Source organism: Xenopus laevis, chromosome 2L (genome assembly GCF_017654675.1).
Source record: "Xenopus laevis strain J_2021 chromosome 2L, Xenopus_laevis_v10.1, whole genome shotgun sequence".
NCBI classification, from domain to species: Eukaryota; Metazoa; Chordata; class Amphibia; order Anura; family Pipidae; genus Xenopus; species Xenopus laevis.
In genome coordinates, this window is record NC_054373.1 from 68,811,561 (window position 1) to 68,834,645 (window position 23,085).

General features: G+C 43.0%; 1 protein-coding gene across 1 annotated transcript in view; it reads right to left on the minus strand.

Annotated features, from left to right (window-relative positions):
• Positions 1–237: 237 nt before the first annotated feature.
• Positions 238–23,085, minus strand: part of LOC108704553 (potassium voltage-gated channel subfamily C member 4) — a 57,466-nt gene continuing 34,618 nt past the window's right edge. The window contains exon 3 of the mRNA XM_018241133.2: positions 238–658. Within this exon, the coding sequence (XP_018096622.2) occupies positions 408–658 (251 nt within the window). The 3' untranslated portion in view covers positions 238–407. The remainder of the gene's footprint in view (positions 659–23,085) is intronic.

The window sequence follows — 23,085 nt, forward strand, 5'->3', positions numbered from 1 at the left end:
TTGTATAATACACCGATTTCTACAAGCCATAGGCCATCATAAACCACTGTTTATATGGATATGTTATACAGACTATTTGGTTATTCATGGCTTTTATTGGGATTTTTTTCCTACAAAATTCTAAATATTACTTATTGCAAAATTCATTGGCTTCCAAGAATTAAGGATTTACATTTTTCCCCATAACCAAAAATAGATGACAGTGACACTTCTGAATCATTGATTATTAGACAACCCTTTTTCACATAGAGTTTATTTAGATTTGTAACTTTACAGAGGTGGAACCACATTCACCACTCACAAGTGACAGAGACAGACTGCTTACATTTCAACAATGCAATGTAATTTTCTATAGGAAGACTAGGAAAGTAGTTTAAACACATTACGCACACTCTGTTATATTTATCTTATGAAGGCCCCAAGAGAATCTGCGAGTCCATCTCTATATCAATATCTTTCATACCTTTTCGAATCCCACCATCAGCAGCACAAGTAAATTCCCCAGAGCTCAGCAAAAAGCATGAAGCCCCAGTTTTGTTTCTGTATTTGGCACTGGCACATCTCATTATCCATTTCTCGTCTAATGGCACGAACTGTAGGGGATCTTCATGGTCCTCGTCTGACATTACTGCATTGGCATCTCCATTCTGCTTATAATCTAACAAGGAAGAAAGACGTTCTTAGAAATACAGACGTGAGAGCTCTTACCTCTAGGAAACCGACTACGGCGTGTACATAACTGTATCTCTTTATTTAAGAAGCTCTAATTGGAATTCCATCGAGTGCACAAGTTTGGAGGACAAAGGCAACAATATGTAATAATGATATATCAAAGCATATCCCCAATGCTGTTGCTTAGTTTCATCAGACAACTCTGATGTGTGGGGCCCTTCATTAAGCCACAGTAGTTAGATCCGTGTACTCTGCAGCACTATTGCCAAGAGAAAGTAGAATAGCGACAAAGACAATAATTTATTAAAACTGGGCAAATTTGCACCTGGGCAGTAATCAGTGATTAGCTTTTTCAGCCAGCTACAGGTAAAACAATGAAAGCAAAAATGTGATTAGTCGTTTTCAAGTATGAGTGTGATTTTGGCATGATTATGCAAAAAATCAACCACTCAAATGCATGTTTTTGCACTGATTTTCAACAATTTACGAAAAGAAATCATGTAAAATAAACAAATGAAAACTACATCACCAAAAACCTGTCAACATGACATAGAAGTCAATTAGAGGTATATCTTCAACATTCCAGAAAGCTTCAATGCAATTTTGTGACAGTTGGGATTTTTCCAGTTTCATTGAAAATCCATAGAAATAATTAGGGGCAGATTTATCAAGGGTCGAAGTGAAAATTCAAATTTCAAAATTGAATTTAAACATTCGAATTTTAGAGATGATCTTATGTAATTCGACTAGGAAATAGTTAAAATTCGATTAAAGTTTTTAGAAAAATTTGAATTAGAATTTCAAAATGTATCATGTACTGGCCCTCTAAGAATTCAAATTTGACTATTTGCCACCTTAAACCTGCCGAATTGCTGTTTTAGCAATTAGATTCTAATTAGATTTTCGAGTTTGCGGGTCAATCCTATTCACCCAAAATTTAAAAATTAGATTTTCTTTTAAAAATGATCTTTTTTTTTTTTATTTTGAGTTCATGCAAGTTTATGGGAGTTTTTAACTGAATTTGAAAAATTTGATTTTTTTTTAAAAAAATTTTTTGTTTGGTCGTTTTTTTTTTAATTTCGAGTTCATATGAGTTTATGGGAGTTTTTATAAACTCCCATGAACTCAAAAATTCGACCCTTGATAAATCTGCCCCTTAATTTGCTACTTTTTCATGTATATTTATGCAACTGACACATTTTACAACAGTCGCACAACTTTGCAAAACTTTTAAAAATTATGCATAGTCTATGCCATTAAAGGAACAGTAACATCAAAAAATGAAAGTGTTTTAAAGTAATAAAAATGCAGTCTTGTCCTGCAGTGGTAAAAGTGGTGTGTTTGCTTCAGGAACACTCCTATTGTTTATATAAATAAGCTGTTGTGTACCAACCAGGGCAGCCATTCAAAGGAGAAAAGCAATAGCAGATGAGCTCTGTCGAACATAATGGTGTTATCTGTTATCCATTATTTAACCTGTGCCATATAGCCTTTTTACAATTTCCTCCATTGCTTAACAGCAGCTTGTTTATATGAACTATAGTAGTGTTTCTGGAGCAAAAAGATCAGCTTTACCAGTGCAGGGCAACAGTACATGATATTTTCATTACTTTAAAACACTTTTTCTGGTGTTACTGTCACTGTTCCTTTAAGTACAGTGCCTTGCAATAAAATTTTCAGAACCTTGACAAATTCTCATTTTGTTCTTTTTAGGAACAATATTTTTATTTGAAAGGACTGAAACTTTTAATTCATTTTTTAATGTGATAGTGTTATATGGTAGCAAAAAAGAAAAGATCAAGAAAAAATAGACAGAAAATTGGAATATGCTGTTTGCATAAGTACCAAAATCCAACACTTTTTATGTTTTTTTTTTTACAGCCACCAGTTACAGGTTTAGGTCTTTTAGAGTAAGTCTGTACAGCGTTGGACTGGGGGGCCCAAGGCAAACTGGGCTTGCAGTCTCATGGGTCCCCACACACAAAGTCCTCTCTGCACTCCCCCACACACACACACACACACCTCTTTTCAGCGCGTCAGGGAGGGAGTGCAGGGAGCAGATCTGGGCCGGGCCTTAATCTGTACAACATTTGTACAGAGTGATTTTGTCAGGCAATTTGCTTCAGTTTGTACAGGTTATTCAGGTGACACTTGCGCCAATTTTCCTATAGTACCAGATCCTCTTTTGGAATAATTTGGGCTTTGGCTGAGCCACTGTAGGACATTCACCTTTTTGTTCTTGAGCCACTCCAGTGTTAATTTGGCCTTGTGTTTGGGATCATTCTCCGGCTGAATGATGAACTTTCGCCCAAGCTTCAGTTTTTTAGGCTCTACAAAATATTAAAGTGGGGGTGGGGGGGGGGTTGAATACTTATGCAAACATCATTCAATATGTCAATATTTTCTTAAGATGTCATTTAAAAAAAAAAAACAGTTATGTTCCAGTATTTTAAATTGAAAATATTTCAGAGAACAAAATTTCACCATTGTTATTCAATAAAATGACAAAATTGTCAAGAGTCTGAATACATTTGCAAGACATATTTAATTGCACAGTACTAAGCTTCAGTTAGTAGGTTGTTCACTGCACAAAGCCCAATACATGGAACCTAGAAGTTATAGAACGGCTGGTAGACTGAGGTACCACACACATTTACTTATGTTAGAAGAACAAATTGTTTTAACATGAAAATGATTCTCAGCATATTTGAAAAAAGGGTCTTTGAAGTTATGCCCACATTTAGGACAGACACATCTCTCTACGTTACAGTTTTGAGGGCTCTGTCTTAGGCTAATTTATCAATTAATATTGTTTTCAATACCATCGCTATGCTGATGCTGATACCTGGATTTTTCTCCCTTCCCCAAGCCTTGGGGTTCTCTCTGTTTCAGCCTTCTCCTTCGCTCCTTATATTAAATCACTAATAAAATCATGTCACTTTTACCTAAAGAAATATTTCTAAAATATTTGTGCAGACCTGTGCCTGCAGGCCCACATGGACCTGCATTCTTGTCCTTATGCACTTCTACCTGCCCCATCCTTGATGTGAGTGTCAAATAAACTGGAAAGGATGTTACATAACTGGGAGTGGGTCATTTTGCATGAAGTAAGGTACATTTTCATTCCCCCCCTTCCAAATGACCACCTGTAGCTCACCAGACTGCTGCTAAAGAGTGCCTGTGAACTGTACCCATAGTTGGGACATCAAGGTTATTCCACCCAAGTCCCAAAAGCTTTGCACATATTCCGTGGGTGCCTGACCTGCTGCAGAACTAAAGGTGCAACCAAAATTCTGATTCACTCTCATATCATGTCACATATTATATACTGTAATTCTCTATTAATTGACTTTTCCCTCCAGAGACCAAAGCTCATACAATTCTGCCAGTACCGTTACTGGCTTCTGCTAGAGTTCAGGTTAAAATAAAATGAATGAGTCAGACATTCAAAGCAGTTCACAATCTGCTCCACCTAGTGTTGCCACCCGGCCGGTATTTTACCAGCCTAGTCGGTAAAACACCAGCCAAGGCCGGGGCCGGTATTACAAATTTACCGGCAATGTAGCTGCCGGTAAATTTGTAATACACCTAAAAAAAGCAAGTGGCCTACCCCCCCGCTTGCTCCAAACTCACCTTTTTTCCTGGGCTTCTTGCCAAATGTGTGCGTTTGGCTCCGCCCCCTTTGACGGCACGACCCGGCCAGCCAATAGAGCATCACGGCCCGCCCCCTTTACCGTCATGGCCCCGCCCCTTTAAGATTATTTTAAAAGGTGGCAACCCTAGCTCCACCCTACATCTCTTAAAGGGATGTCATTCAAAATGAATAGTGCTGCTCCAGCAGAATTCTGCACTGAAATCCTTTTCTCAAAAGAGCAAACAGATTTTTTTACATTCAATTTTGAAATCTGACATGGGGCTAGACATATAGTCAATTTCCCAGCTGCCCCAAGTCATGTGACTTGTGCTCTGATAAACTTCAATCATGCTTTACTGCTGTACTGCAAGTTGGAGTGATATCACCCCCCTCCCTTTACCCCCCAGCAGCCAAACAAAAGAACAATGGGAAGGTAACCAGATAGCAGCTCCCTAACACAAGATAATAGCTGCCTGGCAGATCTAAGAAAAACACTCAATAGTAAAAACCCATGTCTCACTGAGACACATTCAGTTACATTGAGAAGGAAAAACAGCAGCCTGCCAGAAAGCATTTCTCTCCTAAAGTGCAGGCACAAGTCACATGACCAGTACTCACCAGACCATTCATTATGCTCTTCTAAAAAGTGACTACTCATGATCTAATACCTATTTACATACACGCAGGGGTGGGCCAAACCAACCTGGCTCCCAAGGTAACTCGGTCAGCCCTCTCTTTCCCCTCCGTGCACACACACCAACGTGTGCGCGTGTGCATAGTGACGTAGAGGCCCATGAGATTAACCTGGGCACCAGGGTGCACTGAAACCCTGATATGGGGTAAGCAGAAGGCACTTCAACAGGCAGGTGCCTATTCTGCCTAGCCCTAGTTCCGTCTCTGCGTACATGCATTCAAGACGCTGAGTGATGGAGTGGGGAGATTCCTAACAGCCAACTGATAGTAAAAGAGCAGTTATGGAACTTTGTACAGCAATGGAGAAGCGATGATCATCAATCTACGAGCTGCTGTGTACATACTGAGATCATCACACCATCCTGGAGAACACTGTGGCTAAAAGCGCTTTCAAACAATGCTTTATATGAAGCGAAGATGCTGCACATTTAAATAGAATAGATACCGCAAGTATCGTCACTCCGGAAAGCAGTGCGGTAAAGTATGCCTCTATGTCTGAATTGATGTCGCATAAATCTTCATTTATAACCGTTACCACATGTGCCTACTCTGATAACTGATAACAAAAAGTGTTTATAGCTGCTAAAATTATTTAATCCCCTACTTCAGCCTCAGGAATTTTTACCAGCATATTAACTGCTTGATTGATCAATTTTATGGACTATCAATTTCCATGGACTATTTGCTGAATAATCAATTATTGAAATTTGATTAGGTTGAATTTAGGTATATATGAATTCATTTATGTATAATTTGTTTGAAATTTTTCTTTGATCAATTTTAGGTATTTATCAATTTTCATAAGGTGGGTAATTGATTTGGGAGTTTAATAACTAATAAAATTTATTGCTATGAGATTTAAAATACAGAGATCCCTGTTTGAGATCTTTCTTTCATTTTTATAAAACTTAAGCTTCAATCTCACGCACCGCCAGAAATTAGCTGGCTATGTAAAATCTCCTTAATGTGGGTGTGTGTGTGGTGTTTATACAAATGGCCTGTATATGTCACTGTGCCCAGACTTATACTGTGCATACTTCCTGACAGCTTAAAAGTGAAAGTTACTGCTGTGTAATGGCTTTGTGACCCTGCTAATAAAGCACTGTTATACTCTACTCATCCTCGGCTACCCAAAACATAACAGATTGACGACGAGATGGCTCTTCTACCTCTGCAGCAGCCTGCACTTTTTCTTCCAAACCCTGGTGAGCCTACCATACTTTTTACTGCTTGGATCTGTATGTTTGAAAATTACATTATTGTTGCTGACCAAGGGGAGATTTCTGCTGCTAGAAAGCGTGCTTTACTTATTCACTGCTTGGGAGCAAAGGGACATAGTATATTCTATACCAGGGGTGTCCAAACTACAGCCCGCGGGCCAAATGCGCCCCGATATCCATTTTTAATTGGCCCGCAGCGTGCAAACCCCCCCCCCCCCTAAAAGTCTTTCAGCATCCAGAAATTTTTTTTTCCTACCACACGGCGTCATTGGGGGGTGGAACCTACAGTGCTTCAGTGTAGACTCTGCGAAGCTTGTCCTAAACTCTGCCCTACCATCCCCGTGACTGAAGTTTAGTGTAGTGCGGGGAGGAAGGGGGGTGGTAAACAACTGAAAGCATGGCTCCATTCCCCTTCTCCACTGCTGCCTAACCTGGGCTGGATTTCGTGCATCTGATGATCTGTGAGTAACTGCTTCTTGCTTGGCTTGGGGGAGGGGTCGATTTAGTGAGGCTGCAGCCGGGCAAGGGAGTCAGTTACAGATCGAGTGTGTGAGTTAGTGTGTGTGTGTGTATGTATATGTCTGTATGTGTCACTGTGTGTGTGTATCTGTCTGTATGTGTCACTGTGTGTGTGTGTATCTGTCTGTATGTGTCACTGTGTGTGTGTGTGTGTGTATCTGTCTGTATGTGTCACTGTGTGTGTGTGTGTATCTGTTTGTATGTGTCACTGTTTGTGTGTGTATCTGTTTGTATGTGTCACGTGTGTGTGTGTCTGTGTGTCACTGTGTGTGTGTGTGTGTCTGTATGTGTGTCACTGTGTGTGTGTGTCTGTCTGTATGTGTCACTGTGTGTGTGTATCTGTTTGTATGTGTCACTGTGTGTGTGTATCTGTTTGTATGTGTCACGTGTGTGTGTGTGTCTGTATGTGTATCACTGTGTGTGTATCTGTCTGTATGTATCACTGTGTGTGTGTGTATCTGTTTGTATGTGTCACTGTGTGTGTGTATCTGTTTGTATGTGTCACTGTGTGTGTGTATCTGTCTGTATGTGTGTCACTGTGTGTATCTGTCTGTATGTGTCACTGTGTGTGTGTGTATCTGTCTGTATGTGTCACTGTGTGTGTGTATCTGTCTGTATGTGTCACTGTGTGTGTGTGTGTGTATCTGTCTGTATGTGTCACTGTGTGTGTGTGTATCTGTTTGTATGTGTCGCTGTGTGTGTATCTGTTTGTATGTGTCACGTGTGTGTGTCTGTGTGTCACTGTGTGTGTGTCTGTATGTGTGTCACTGTGTGTGTGTGTCTGTCTGTATGTGTCACTGTGTGTGTGTATCTGTTTGTATGTGTCACTGTGTGTGTGTGTATCTGTTTGTATGTGTCACGTGTGTGTGTGTGTGTGTGTCTGTATGTGTGTGTATCTGTCTGTATGTGTCACTGTGTGTGTGCGTATCTGTTTGTATGTGTCACTGTGTGTGTGTGTATCTGTTTGTATGTGTCACTGTGTGTGTGTATCTGTCTGTATGCGTGTCACTGTGTGTATCTGTCTGTATGTGTGTCACTGTGTGTGTGTATCTGTCTGTATGTGTCACTGTATGTATGTGTGTCTGTATGTGTGTTTGTATGTGTGTGTTACTTATTTACAATTTGTAAAATGAACATGGTAATCAGGGGGTGTGGCCACAAAATGGGCGTGGTCACAGTGTATTTTACCGCATATGGCCCTTGGTGAAAAAAGTTTGGACACCCCTGTGCTATACATTACCATTACCTGATGATACTTATGAAACTGCTCTTACTGCTATAAAGAACTTTTTCGTGCCAAGAGTAAATGTGGTTGCTGAACGATATAAATTCCGCCAACGTGGACAACGTAATTGCGAATCCACAGAACAATTTGTAGCAGCTTTGAGAGAGCTGTTTATTACCTGTGAGTTTGGGACTCTAACAGATGAAATGCTAAGAGACCAAATAGTGGAAAAAACAAACTCACCTCGCATTAGAGAGACTGCTCCTAGAGCAGGATTTAACCCTTACAAAGGCTATTACAGTTGCTAACCAAATTGAAACAGCAGTGGAAGAGACTAAAACTCTCAATCAGGGAACTGCTGGGAATGTATAGATTGCGAATTCAACACTGTGGCCTAATAATGCACATGCAAAGTCAATGCAAGGGATACAGGTATATATGGCACTGGCCTAGCCACTCGCCAGTAGTAAATCCAAATGAAAAAATGGCCAATACCTGTGCTTGCAGAAAACGGGGTGCTCCCAAAATTATTCAATGGTGCTTCATAACACTTAACAAACGATCAAACGTTTCGGGACCGCATGGCCCTTCCTCAGTGATACCCAACCATAGAGCTTGTGCATATTTATAGACACTTCAACAGCGACCTCTTGTGGTGGTCAATAATACTAACACTTTAAAATATTTAAAATAGAAGTGCAGCAATGTCCTATTCATAACAATGTGTCAATATCCATTTCGCAACATATTTAGCAATGTTACTATCTTCCTGCATACTATAAATATTAATAAAATTACTTTACCACTCCTTTAGTGTGCAAACGTTAATTAGTTTTCTCTGTTTTTTTAATATATAATTTTACAAAAACTTTTGTTACTAGTGGCAACTATAACCCATTATTATTAAACCTGAGTGAAGCTCTCAATACATACTAAAAACATTTTTATCACATTACAACAACATAGTATCCAAAACATACTGTTGCTTGTTACTCACTGACTACAGTACAGTTAGCTGAAGGATGTCTACATCTCACTTCATATTGAAGAGTTTATGTTCCTTATTTTACGGCTGTAAAGAAAATATAAGCAGATTAATTATATAGTCAAACTATTGTCTTAGACTAAAGAAAACAATTCAATCCCCAACTCTCATTCAATCCCTTAGGGGCTAAGGTCCCCAGCTTCCATATCCAGAAACATTCCCGCTGTAGTAGTTTTTTATCCGAATTGGTATGCATGGATTTGACCTCTTCTAACACTTGCCACCTCAATTGCGCAACATTGTGTCTGCACTCTAACCAATGTTGCCCAACTGAGGTAACCTTTGTGTGTGCATTTCGGATGGAGCTGCGATGTTCATTTAGGCGTAGTCTCACCATTCTGTTTGTTTTCCCTACATAACCCTTTCCACACGGACATTTTGGATAGTAAATCACATTTTTAGATAAACATGTATGGTACCCTCGTAATTTAATTGGGGTTCCCTGTGTGGGGTGTAATACAGTATCCCACTTTATAATGCTATTGCAGTTCTGGCACGATAGACAGGGAAAGGTCCCTACTACTGGTTTTCCCAGAAACCTCTGTTTAGCCAATACAGGGGGTTGTATGTCAGTGTGAACTAGATAGTCTCCTACATTTTTGCCTCTTTTATAAGCAAACAAGGGAAATTCAGTGAAGACCCTCGACGTTGTCGGGTCATTCATCAAGATTGGCCAGTATTTTCTGACCACTTTTCTTACCCGTTTTGAATGTGTGTCATAGGTGAAAACAAAAGGTATCCTTTGGCACCTTTCTTTCTTTTTCTTAATGGACAGCAGTGTTTCCCTTGTGAGCTTATCTACTTCATCTTCGGCTTTTCGTAGGACTGGCTTAGGGTATCCCTTCTTTCTGAACATGGTTAACATTTTTTCTTTACTGTCTAAGTAATTCTCATTGGTTGAAGTAATGCGCTTACACCGCATCAATTGACTTTTCAGGAGGCCTGACATCGTGTTAGGAGGGTGAAAGCTGTCAAATCTTAACATACTATTTTTATCAACAGACTTTCTGTACAAGTTAGTAGACAGTTTGTCTTTCTCCCTCCTAACCTGAACATCAAGGAACTCAATTTGAGTATTATCAAAATGCAATACAAATTTGATGGTATTGTATGTCCGGTTGACATACTCTCCAAATTGTAATAATTTCTCTCTTGAGCCTTTCCACACAAAGAAAATGTCGTCCACATATCGGCAGTACCAGAATATAAAATGGGAAAACAGTGTATTCTGCAGTATAATTTGCTCCTCAAGGTCATACATGAATATATTAGCATAATTCGGTGCCATATTAGCACCCATACTGGTACCTTGTTTTAGTAGATAATATTGTGTACCAAACCTAAAATAATTCCTTGTGAGAACTATTTCCAACAGGGAGCATAACAATTGCACTAAGGACGACCTTTGGGCCTGTTCTCTGTGTAAATGTTTTCTTACTGCCTCTATACCTTCAATGTGTGGAATACAGGTGTATAAACTCGATACGTCCATTGTGCAAGCACAGGTATTGCCGTTTTCTGCAAGCACAGGTATTGCCTAATAATGCACAGTCACAGGCAAAATACAGTGCTAAGGAAAGGGATTCACCTACACTGCAAAACCGTGCAGCAAATACAAATAAGTAAATACTGCATACCTCCAAACATTTCAGAACAAGAAAGAGTGACAAAACTGGAGAAAATTGTTTGGGCCACGCCCATTTTTTGACCACACCTCCTAATTACCATATTAAGTTTACAACATTTGGCTGGTTATGAAAGTTTAAACACACTCCCTTTCCCTCCATGTTTGCTGCTCAGCCCTACCTTCCCCTCAGTGCTTGTTGCACTCCTTAATGTGGGTGTGTGTGTGGTGTTTATACAAATGGCCTGTATATGTCACTGTGCCCAGACTTATACTGTGCATACTTCCTGACAGCTTAAAAGTGAAAGTTACTGCTGAGTAATGGCTTTGTGACCCTGCTAATAAAGCACTGTTATACTCTACTCATCCTCGGCTACCCAAAACATAACAGATTGACGACGAGATGGCTCTTCTACCTTTGCAGCAGCCTGCACTTTATCTTCCAAATCCTGGTGAGCCTACCATACTTTTTACTGCTTGGATCTGTATGTTTGAAAATTACATTATTGTTGCTGACCAAGGGGAGATTTCTGCTGCTAGAAAGCGTGCTTTACTTATTCACTGCTTGGGAGCAGAGGGACATAGTATATTCTATACCAGGGGTGTCCAAACTACAGCCCGCGGGCCAAATGCGGCCCGATATCCATTTTTAATTGGCCCGCAGCGTGCAAAACCCCCCCCCCCTAAAAGTCTTTCAGCATCCAGAAATTTTTTTTCCTACCACACGGCGTCATTGGGGGGCAGAACCTACAGTGCTTCAGTGTAGACTCTGCGAAGCTTGTCCTAAACTCTGCCCTACCATCCCCGTGACTTAAGTTTAGTGTAGTGCGGGGAGGGAGGGGGGTGGTAAACAACTGAAAGCATGGCTCCATTCCCCTTCTCCACTGCTGCCTAACCTGGGCTGGATTTCGTGCATCTGATGATCTGTGAGTAACTGCTTCGTGCTTGGCTTGGGGGAGGGGTCGATTTAGTGAGGCTGCAGCCGGGCAAGGGAGTCAGTTACAGATCGAGTGTGTGAGTTAGTGTGTGTGTGTATCTGTCTGTATGTGTCACTGTGTGTGTGTATCTGTCTGTATGTGTCACTGTGTGTGTGTGTATCTGTCTGTATGTGTCACTGTGTGTGTGTATCTATCTGTATGTGTCACTGTGTGTGTGTGTATCTGTCTGTATGTGTCACTGTGTGTGTGTGTGTATCTGTTTGTATGTGTCACTGTTTGTGTGTGTATCTGTTTGTATGTGTCACATGTGTGTGTGTGTGTCTGTGTGCCTGACGAAGGGGTACGCCCCCGAAACGTTGTTTCCTGTTTGGCATTGACAATAAACACGGGTTATGAACCCTTAAGCATTCGTGTGCTGGAGTTTCATCTTATTGATCATTTGTTGGAGGTGCCGTCCTCCTTTAACCCCAAGCACCGGTGAGGATACTGAGAGACCAGGTGTGCTACTGCTCCTATTTGCTTGTGTGTGTCTGTGTGTCACTGTGTGTGTGTGTCTGTATGTGTGTCACTGTGTGTGTGTGTCACTGTGTGTGTGTATCTGTTTGTATGTGTCACTGTGTGTGTGTATCTGTTTGTATGTGTCACGTGTGTGTGTGTGTCTGTATGTGTGTCACTGTGTGTGTGTGTGTATCTGTCTGTATGTGTCACTGTGTGTGTGTGTATCTGTTTGTATGTGTCACTGTGTGTGTGTATCTGTTTGTATGTGTCACTGTGTGTGTGTATCTGTCTGTATGTGTGTCACTGTGTGTATCTGTCTGTATGTGTCACTGTGTGTGTGTGTGTGTGTGTGTGTGTGTGTGTGTGTCTGTCTGTATGTGTCACTGTGTGTGTATCTATCTGTATGTGTCACTGTGTGTGTGTGTGTGTATCTGTCTGTATGTGTCACTGTGTGTGTGTGTATCTGTTTGTATGTGTCACTGTTTGTGTGTGTATCTGTTTGTATGTGTCACGTGTGTGTGTCTGTGTGTCACTGTGTGTGTGTGTGTCTGTATGTGTGTGTGTCTGTCAGCCCTCCTTCTGTGTCCCTGTTTGTTGCTGTCAGCCCTCCTTCTGTGTCCCTGTTTGTTGCTGTCAGCCCTCCTTCTGTGTCCCTGTTTGTTGCTGTCAGCCCTCCTTCTGTGTCCCTGTTTGTTGCTGTCAGCCCCCCTTCTGTGTCCCTGTTTGTTGCTGTCAGCCCCCGTTCTGTGTCCCTATTTGTTGCTGTCAGCCCTCCTTCTGTGTCCCTGTTTGTTGCTGTCAGCCCTCCTTCTGTGTCCTGTTTGTTACTGTGAGCCCTCCGTCTGTGTCCCTGTTTGTTGCTGTCAGCCCTCCTTCTGTGTCCCTGTTTGTTACTGTGAGCCCTCCGTCTGTGTCCCTGTTTGTTGCTGTCAGCCCCCCTTCTGTGTCCCTGTTTGTTGCTGTCAGCCCCCGTTCTGTGTCCCTGTTTGTTGCTGTCAGCCCTCCTTCTGTGTCCCTGTTTGTTGCTGTCAGCCCTCCTTCTGTGTCCCTGTTTGTTACTGTGAGCCCTCCGTCTGTGTCCCTGTTTGTTGCTGTCAGCCCTCCTTCTGTGTCCCTGTTTGTTACTGTGAGCCCTCCGTCTGTGTCCCTGTTTGTTGCTGTCTGCCCCCCTTCTGTGTCCCTGTTTGTTGCTGTCAGCCCCCCTTCTGTGTCCCTGTTTGTTGCTGTCAGCCCTCCTTCTGTGTCCCTGTTTGTTGTTGTCAGCCCTCCTTCTGTGTCCTTGTTTGTTGCTGTCAGCCCCCCTTTTGTGTCCGTGTTAGTTTCTTAGCCCTACCTTCTGTGTCCGAGGTGCTTGCTGCTCAATATCTCACCCTCCCTTCATTCCATGTCCATGCTTTACTCTGCTCTCTGCCCCCGCCTTCTCCTCTGATCTCAGCCAGCCCCACATTCCTTTCTCCTATGCGCTCTGCCTGCCCGCTCTCCATTCTCCTCTCTCAGCCAGCCCTTGCTGCTCAGAGGAGAAAGGGCCTGTTGTTCCAAGAGTGTGAGAGAGTGTGGCTGTCTGGAGCGGGTTCTGGCTGCAGCTCTCTGTGACCCGCGTCAGTAAAATAAAGATGGCGGCGCCGGCTGGGCTGCGCCTGCAGCATATGCTCTCACGAGACTTCGGACCGGACGTCACAACCAGGAAGTACCGTACGTACAGTGGTACCTCCCAACATTTTGGAAGTAAAAAGAGGGACAAAAAAAATTTTCCCGCACGTAGTGCAGCAATTTTTTGGACCACACCCCTTTCTGTGGTCACACCCCCTAATTACCATATTTGTTTTACAAAATTTGGCAGGTTATGAAAGTTTGAAAATATTTCTCCTTATCTAAACTGTGTTTTTGTGTCTCAAAATTGTTACAAAATATCTTATTTGCACCTGTTAGCTGTTCTGGGCTCTCTGCTAAAAGCCAATTAAGTGAGAAACTTTGTTTCTTTTTCTGGCTGTTCAGTGCAGAGAAAAGAGGGACTTTCCAGTACAAATGAGGGACTGCGGGTTGAGCTGTCGAAAAATGGACAGTTGGGAGGTATGGAAACATCGGGCAGGTCGCGGGACATCTTTAGTGACTATCCAGGACAGCGGGACAGGCAGGCAAAATCGGGACTGTCCCGCGTAATGCGGGACAGTTGGGAGGTATGATACTTAGGGATGTAGCGAACGTCGGAAAAAAAGTTCGCGAACATATTCGCGAACTTGCGCAAAAATGCGAGCGGTTCGCGAACGGTTCGCGAACCCCATAGACTTCAATGGGAAGGCGAACTTTAACATCTAGAAAAGACATTTCTGGCCAGAAAAATGATTTTAAAGTTGTTTAAAGGGTGCAACGACCTGGACAGTGGCATGCCAGAGGGGGATCAAGGGCAAAAATGTATCTGAAAAATCTGCCTGTGTGTGCTTGGAAGAGATAGTGTAGGGGGAGAGCTGTTAGTGATTTCAGGGACAGATGATAGTAAGTTTGCTGGCTAGTAATCTGCTTGATACTGCTCTGTATTGGAGGGACAGAAGTCTGCAGGGATTTGAGGGACATTTTAGCTTAGGTAGCTTTGCTGGCTAGTAATCTACTGTTCTCTTTAAACAACTGCCATACGTTGACCTTGTAGGCATTGTTTGCCCAGTTTTTTTGGACGCAGCCACTGAAGCACAGTTGCCAGAAAAAATATGCCATATAAATGCTGAAAATAGTCATTTTTCGCCATACGTTGACCTTGTAGACATTGTTTGCCCAGTTTTTTTGGACGCAGCCACTGAAGCACAGTTGCCAGAAAAAATATGCCATATAAATGCTGAAAATAGTAATTTTTCGCCATACGTTGACCTTGTAGACATTGTTTGCCCAGTTTTTTTGGTTGCAGCCACTGAAGCACAGTTGCCAGAAAAAATATGTCACGTAAATGCTGAAAATAGTCATTTTTTGCCATATACGTTGAGTCAACGTATGGCAAAAAATGACTATTTTCAGCATTTATATGGCATATTTTTTCTGGCCTCTGTGCTTCAGTGGCTGTGGCCAAAAAAACTGGGCAAACAATGCCTACAAGGTCAACGTCGTTGACCTTGTAGGCATTGTTTGCCCAGTTTTTTTGGCCACAGCCACTGAAGCACAGAGGCCAGAAAAAATATGCCATATAAATGCTGAAAATAGTCATTTTTTTTGGTCGCAGCCACTGAAGCACAGTTGCCAGAAAAATTATGCCATATAAATGCTGAAAATATAAATTTTTTTGGTTGCAGCCACTGAAGCACAGAGGCCAGAAAAATTATGCCATATAAATGCAGAAAATATGCATTTTTTTGGTCGCAGCCACTGAAGCACAGTTGACAGAAAAATTATGCCATATAAATGCTGAAAATATAAATTTTTTTGGTTGCAGCCACTGAAGCACAGAGGCCAGAAAAATTATGCCATATAAATGCAGAAAATATGCATTTTTTTGGTTGCAGCCACTGAAGCACAGAGGCCAGAAAAAATTAAACCAGTAGGGTTTGCACCCTAGTTTGTAACGGTGGCGGAGGGAGGAGGAGGACGCTAAAGGACAGCTGTGTGTGGAGTCATGAGGCTTGAAGAGAAGGACAGCTGCATAGAAGTCAGAACAAGTCTTCCGGCGTGCAGTAACCCTCCGAGATCCACCCCTCATTCATTTTAATAAAGGTCAGGTAATCGACACTTTTGTGACCTAGGCGAGTTCTCTTCTCAGTTACAATCCCTCCTGCTGCACTGAAGGTCCTTTCTGAGAGCACACTTGAGGCTGGGCAAGACAAGAGGTTCATGGCAAATTGTGACAGCTCTGGCCACAGATCAAGCCTGCGCACCCAGTAGTCCAGGGGTTCATCGCTCCTCAGAGTGTCGATATCTGCAGTTAATGCCAGGTAGTCCGCTACCTGCCGGTCGAGGCGTTCTTTGAGGGTGGATCCAGAAGGGTTGTGGCGCTGCCTTGGACAGAAAAACATTTGCATGTCTGACGTTACAGACTGGCCAAAGGGCTTTGTCCTTGCAGGTGTGCTCGTGGCAGGATTACTGGCACCTCTGCCCCTGGAATGTTGATGAGTTCCTGAAGTGACATCACCCTTAAAAGCATTGTACAACATGTTTTGCAGGCTGGTTTGTAAATGCCGCATCTTTTCGGACTTGTGGTATGTTGGTAACATTTCTGACACTTTATGCTTGTACCGAGGGTCTAGTAGCGTTGCGACCCAGTACAGGTCCTTCTCCTTAAGCCTCTTGATACGGGGGTCCTTCAACAGGCATGACAGCATGAAAGACCCCATTCTCACAAGGTTGGATGCAGAGCTATCCATCTCCGCTTCCTCATTATCAAGGACTGCATCATCCACGGTCTCCTCCCCCAGCACGTACAAGACCAGGGGTCCCCAAAAGGTCACCACTAGCCCCTGGGAAGCCTGCTCCTGTTGGTCCTCCTCCTCCTCCTCCACAAAGCCACCTTCCTCCTCTGACTCCACTTCTGGCACCTCTCCCTGCGTTGCAGCAGGTGCCTGGGTTCGTTCTGGTGATTCCGACCAGAAATCGTGCGCTTCCAGCTCCTCGTCACGCTGGTCTACAGCCTCATCTGTCACTCGTCGCACGGCACGCTCCAGGAAGAAAGCGAAGGGTATTAGGTCGCTGATGGTGCCTTCGGTGCGACTGACCATATTTGTCACCTCTTCAAAAGGTCGCATGAGCCTGCAGGCATCGCGCATAAGCACCCAGTAACGGGGGAAAAAAATCCCCAGCTGTGCAGATCCAGTCCTACCACCCAGTTCAAAAAGGTACTCGTTGACGGCCCTTTGTTGTTGCAGCAGACGTTCCAACATAAGGAGCGTTGAATTCCAGCGAGTCTGGCTGTCAGAAATCAAACGCCTGACTGGCATGTTGTAGCGCTGCTGAATGTCAGCAAGGCGTGCCATGGCTGTGTAGGAACGTCTGAAATGGGCCGACACCTTTCTGGACTGGGTGAGAACGTCCTGGAATCCTGGGTACTTGGAGACAAAACGTTGGACTATTAAATTTAACACATGTGCCATGCAGGGCACATGTGTTAAATTGCCTAGTCTCAACGCTGCCAACAGATTGCTTCCATTGTCACACACCACTTTTCCGATCTGCAGTTGGTGTGGGGTCAGCCACCGATCGGCCTGTGACTGCAGAGATGACAGGAGTACAGATCCGGTATGGTTTTTGCTTTCCAGGCACGTCATCCCCAAGACAGCGTGACAACGGCGTACCTGGCACGTCGAATAGCCTAGGGGGAGCTGGGGGTGCACAGGTGTGGAGGAGGAGAAGGAGGACCCAGCAGCAGAGTAAGAAGAAGAAGAAGACGAGGTAGAGAGCGATGGAGGAGTAGAGGTGGTGGCAGAACCGCGTGCAATCCGTGGCGGTGACACCAACTCCACTGTTGTTGTTGAGCTACCCATTCCCTGCTTCCCAGCCATTACCAAGTTCACCCAGTGGGCAGTGTAGGTGACATACCTGCCCTGACCATGCTTGGAGGACCATGCGTCAGTAGTCATATGGACCTTTGGCCCAACACTAAGTGACAGAGATGCGGTAACTTGGCTCTGCACATGTTGGTACAGGTGTGGTATTCCCTTTTTAGAAAAAAAATTGCGGCTGGGTACCTTCCACTGCGGTGTCCCAATTGCTACAAATTTGCGGAAGGCCTCAGAGTCCACCAGCTGGTATGGTAAAAGCTGGCGGGCTAAGAGTGCAGACAAGCCAGCTGTCAGACGCCGGGCAAGGGGGTGACAGTCAGACATTGGCTTCTTACGCTCAAACATGGCCTTCACAGAAACTTGGCTGGTGGCAGATGACTGGGAATGGGAACAGGTGGTCAAGGTGGAAGGCGGAGTGGAGGGTGGTTCAGACGGGTCAAGGAGAGCAGAGGTAGAGCAGTAAGATGCTGGACCAGAAGGAGTGTGGCTTTTAGTTTGCCTGTTGCCTTTGAGGTGTTGCTCCCAAAGTGCTTTGTGCTTGCCGCTCATGTGCCTTCGCATAGAAGTTGTACCTATGTGGCTGTTGGGCTTACCAAGGCTCAGTTTCTGACTGCACTCATTGCAAATTACAATGCTTTTGTCAGAGGCACACACATTAAAAAAATCCCACACTGCTGACTTTTTGGAAGTGTGCGATCTGGCGGTAACAGTAGAAGTTGGCGGAGTTGGCGGTATTGGCGGCAATGGCGGGTGCGTTGGCCGGCTGAACACAGGTGCCGATACATGTTGTTGCCCTACTGATCCCTGCGGGCTGTCCTCCCTGCTTCTTCTAAGTCTTATTCTCCTACTGCCTCTCTGACTCTCCGTCTCTCCATCTGAACTACCCTCCTCTTGCTCTCTTCTACTAGGCACCCACAAAACATCAATCTCCTCATCATCATTCTCCTCAGATGCATCAATTTCTTCTGACACATCACAGAAGGAAGCAGCAGCGGGGACCTCCTCCTCATCACTCATTATGTCCATCTCTATCGTGTTCTCTGCCAGAATTAAATCTGGTGTAAGGTCCTCATCTCCTTCATCTTCTTCTGGCAATAATGGTTGCGCATTACTCAGTTCAAGAAACTCATTGGAAAATAACTCCTCTGACCCCAGTGAAGAAGGGGCACCGGTGGTGGAGGAAGTGTTACGTGGGGTGGCCATAGCAGTGGAGGATGAGGAGGATGTTGTGGTAAAGTTAGAAACGGTAGAGGATGGGGTGTGCTGTGTAAGCCAGTCAACTACCTCTTCAGCATTTTGGGAGTTCCAGGGTCATTGGCTTTTTAAAACTGGGCAATTTGCTAGGGCCACAGGATTGCATAGCAGCACGGCCCCTAGCACGGCCTCTGCGTGGCGGCCTGCCTTTGCCTGGCATTATTTTTAAAAAAACAACAACAACAACAAAAACTCAGTTGGTTTTTCTGGAAACGATAATACACACAGCTAGATGGCGGGTTGAAGAAAACACTGTGCAAATAATGCCTACAAAGTCAACGTATACACTACTACAGCGGTGGATACGGATTACGTAAAATATATGAATGCTGCTTGAAAAAAAGTAACTCAAGTGGTTTTTCTAGAGACGATAATATTATCAATATTTAGACAAAATGTGAACAAGGTCACACAGCTCGATGGCGGGTTGAAGAAAACAGTGTGCAAATAATGCCTACAAGGTCAACGTATACACTACTACAGCGGTGGATACGGATTACGTAAAATATATGAATGCTGCTTGAAAAAAAGTAACTCAAGTGGTTTTTCTAGAGACGATAATATTATCAATATTTAGACAAAATGTGAACAAGGTCACACAGCTCGATGGCGGGTTGAAGAAAACAGTGTGCAAATAATGCCTACAAGGTCAACGTATACACTACTACAGCGGTGGATACGGATTACGTAAAATATATGAATGCTGCTTGAAAAAAAGTAACTCAAGTGGTTTTTCTAGAGACGATAATATTATCAATATTTAGACAAAATGTGAACAAGCTCACACAGCTCGATGGCGGGTTGAAGAAAACAGTGTGCAAATAATGCCTACAAGGCCAACGTATACACTACTACAGCGGTGGATACGGATTACGTAAAATATATGAATGCTGCTTGAAAAAAGTGACTCCGGTGTTTTTTCTGGAGACGGTAATATTATGGATATTTAGACAGAATGGGAACAAGGTCACACAGCTCGATGGCGGGTTGAAGAAAACAGTGTGCAAATAATGCCTACAAGGCCAACGTATACACTACTACAGCGGTGGATACGGATTACGTAAAATATATGAATGCTGCTTGAAAAAAGTGACTCCGGTGTTTTTTCTGGAGACGGTAATATTATGGATATTTAGACAGAATGGGAACAAGGTCACACAGCTCGATGGCGGGTTGAAGAAAACAGTGTGCAAATAATGCCTACAAGGCCAACGTATACACTACTACAGCGTGGATACGGATTACGTAAAATATATGAATGCTGCTTGAAAAAAGTGACTCCGGTGTTTTTTCTGGAGACGGTAATATTATGGATATTTAGACAGAATGGGAACAAGGTCACACAGCTCGATGGCGGGTTGAAGAAAACAGTGTGCAAATAATGCCTACAAGGCCAACGTATACACTACTACAGCGGTGGATACGGATTACGTAAAATATATGAATGCTGCTTGAAAAAAGTGACTCCGGTGTTTTTTCTGGAGACGGTAATATTATGGATATTTAGACAGAATGGGAACAAGGTCACACAGCTCGATGGCGGGTTGAAGAAAACAGTGTGCAAATAATGCCTACAAGGCCAACGTATACACTACTACAGCGGTGGATACGGATTACGTAAAATATATTATGGCTGCTTGAAAAAAGTGACTCCGGTGTTTTTTCTGGAGACGGTAATATTATGGATATTTAGACAGAATGGGAACAAGGTCACACAGCTCGATGGCGGGTTGAAGAAAACAGTGTGCAAATAATGCCTACAAGGCCAACGTATACACTACTACAGCGGTGGATACGGATTACGTAAAATATATGAATGCTGCTTGAAAAAAGTGACTCCGGTGTTTTTTCTGGAGACGGTAATATTATGGATATTTAGACAGAATGGGAACAAGGTCACACAGCTCGATGGCGGGTTGAAGAAAACAGTGTGCAAATAATGCCTACAAGGCCAACGTATACACTACTACAGCGGTGGATACGGATTACGTAAAATATATGAATGCTGCTTGAAAAAAGTGACTCCGGTGTTTTTTTCTGGAGACGGTAATATTATGGATATTTAGACAGAATGGGAACAAGGTCACACAGCTCGATGGCGGGTTGAAGAAAACAGTGTGCAAATAATGCCTACAGGGCAAATAATGCCTAAAAGGTCAACTTATACACTACTACAGCGGTAGTAAAATAAAAAAAAGTAAAATAAAAAAAAAATGAATATTAAAAAAAAAAATTAAAGTTGGTGCTGCTGAACTACTAGGAGCAGCAGATTAGCACACCAGTCCCACTCCCCAACACTGCTAGACTAATAGCACTGGGCTCTTATATAGTAGTAGTAGTAGTAGTAGTAGTAAACAACAAAAAAATAAATAAAAGCAGTCCTTACAAGGACTACTGTTATTGCAGCAGTCAGCAGATGAGATCAGAAGCAGGACAGCTGCCCACTGCAGCTACATACAGAGCACTGCAGTAGAAGGTAGATTACTAGCCAGCAAAGCTACCTAAGCTAAAATGTCCCTCAAACCCCTGCAGACTTCTGTCCCTCCAATAACAGAGCAGTATCAAAACGATTACTAGCCAGCAAACTTTCAACTGTCCCTGAAATCACTAACAGGCAGCAGCTCTCTCCCTACACTATCTCTTCAGCACACACAGGCAGAGTGAAAAAACGCTGCAGGGCTTCGGTTTTTATAGGGAAGGGGAGTGGTCCAGGGGAGAGCTTCCTGATTGGCTGCCATGTACCTGCTGGTCTGGGTGAGAGGGCAAAAAAAAGCGCCAACAATGGCGAACCCAAAATGGCGAACGTCGCGCGACGTTCGCGAACTTCCGGCGAGCGCGAACACCCGATGTTCGCGCGAACAAGTTCGCCGGCGAACAGTTCGCGACATCTCTAATGATACTGCTTTCACAGTGGTTCAACACAACACACTACTACACATGTTACAGTATTAAGTGTGGATAAAGCTGGTACATTTATTCCAGACAAGTTTATATTCAGTGTCAATACTGCTTCTGCTGACCAGCTTGGTTGCTTGCCAGTGACTGTACAATTTGAATCAAATACTGCAAAATGTGACTTTTACATTGTGAATAAGGGTACTGCTATGGCATGGCACTCGTGTCTGGGGCATGGCACGAGTGCTAACCTTTCCTAAGTGCTAAAATTTCTCAAGTGCTTAGAAATGACAGTTAAACAAGACAGTTCCATGGAACTAACTCCTATATCTTCTCATTCCTACAGGTAATTCTGCTATATCCACATACTGCCATATCCATATACTGCAACTGTTTATTCTGGTAATTCTGCTATATCTACATACTGCCATATCCATATACTGCAACTGTTTATTCTGGTAATTCTGCTATATCCACATACTGCCATATCCATATACTGCAACTGTTTATTCTGGTAATTCTGCTATATCCACATACTGCCATATCCATATACTGCAACTGTTTATTCTGGTAATTCTGCTATATCCACATACTGCCATATCCATATACTGCAACTGTTTATTCTGGTAATTCTGCTATATCCACATACTGCCATATCCATATACTGCAACTGTTTATTCTGGTAATTCTGCTATATCCACATACTGCCATATCCATATACTGCAACTGTTTATTCTGGTAATTCTGCTATATCCACATACTGCCATATCCATATACTGCAACTGTTTATTCTGGTAATTCTGCTATATCCACATACTGCCATATCCATATACTGCAACTGTTTATTCTGGTAATTCTGCTATATCCACATACTGCCATATCCATATACTGCAACTGTTTATTCTGGTAATTCTGCTATATCCACATACTGCCATATCCATATACTGCAACTGTTTATTCTGGTAATTCTGCTATATCCACATACTGCCATATCCATATACTGCAACTGTTTATTCTGGTAATTCTGCTATATCCACATACTGCCATATCCATATACTGCAACTGTTTATTCTGGTAATTCTGCTATATCCACATACTGCCATATCCATATACTGCAACTGTTTATTCTGGTAATTCTGCTATATCCCTACTTGTATTTGTTAACCCCAATAACTTTTGTCTGTCAGGCCTATTCTACTTTAGTTCTTTGATAAATATCTAAAGCACACATCTGTGTCCCCAACAAGAGATATTTTATAGCCCAAACTGTTCTGGTGTCTGTAAAACTCTGCCCTTGCTAGCTATTTAATTGATTAATTGATTAATTAGGCTCTGGTTTCCCATCAGTACATATAAATTCAGACCAGTATTGGGGATGGCACTCGTGTCTGGGGCAT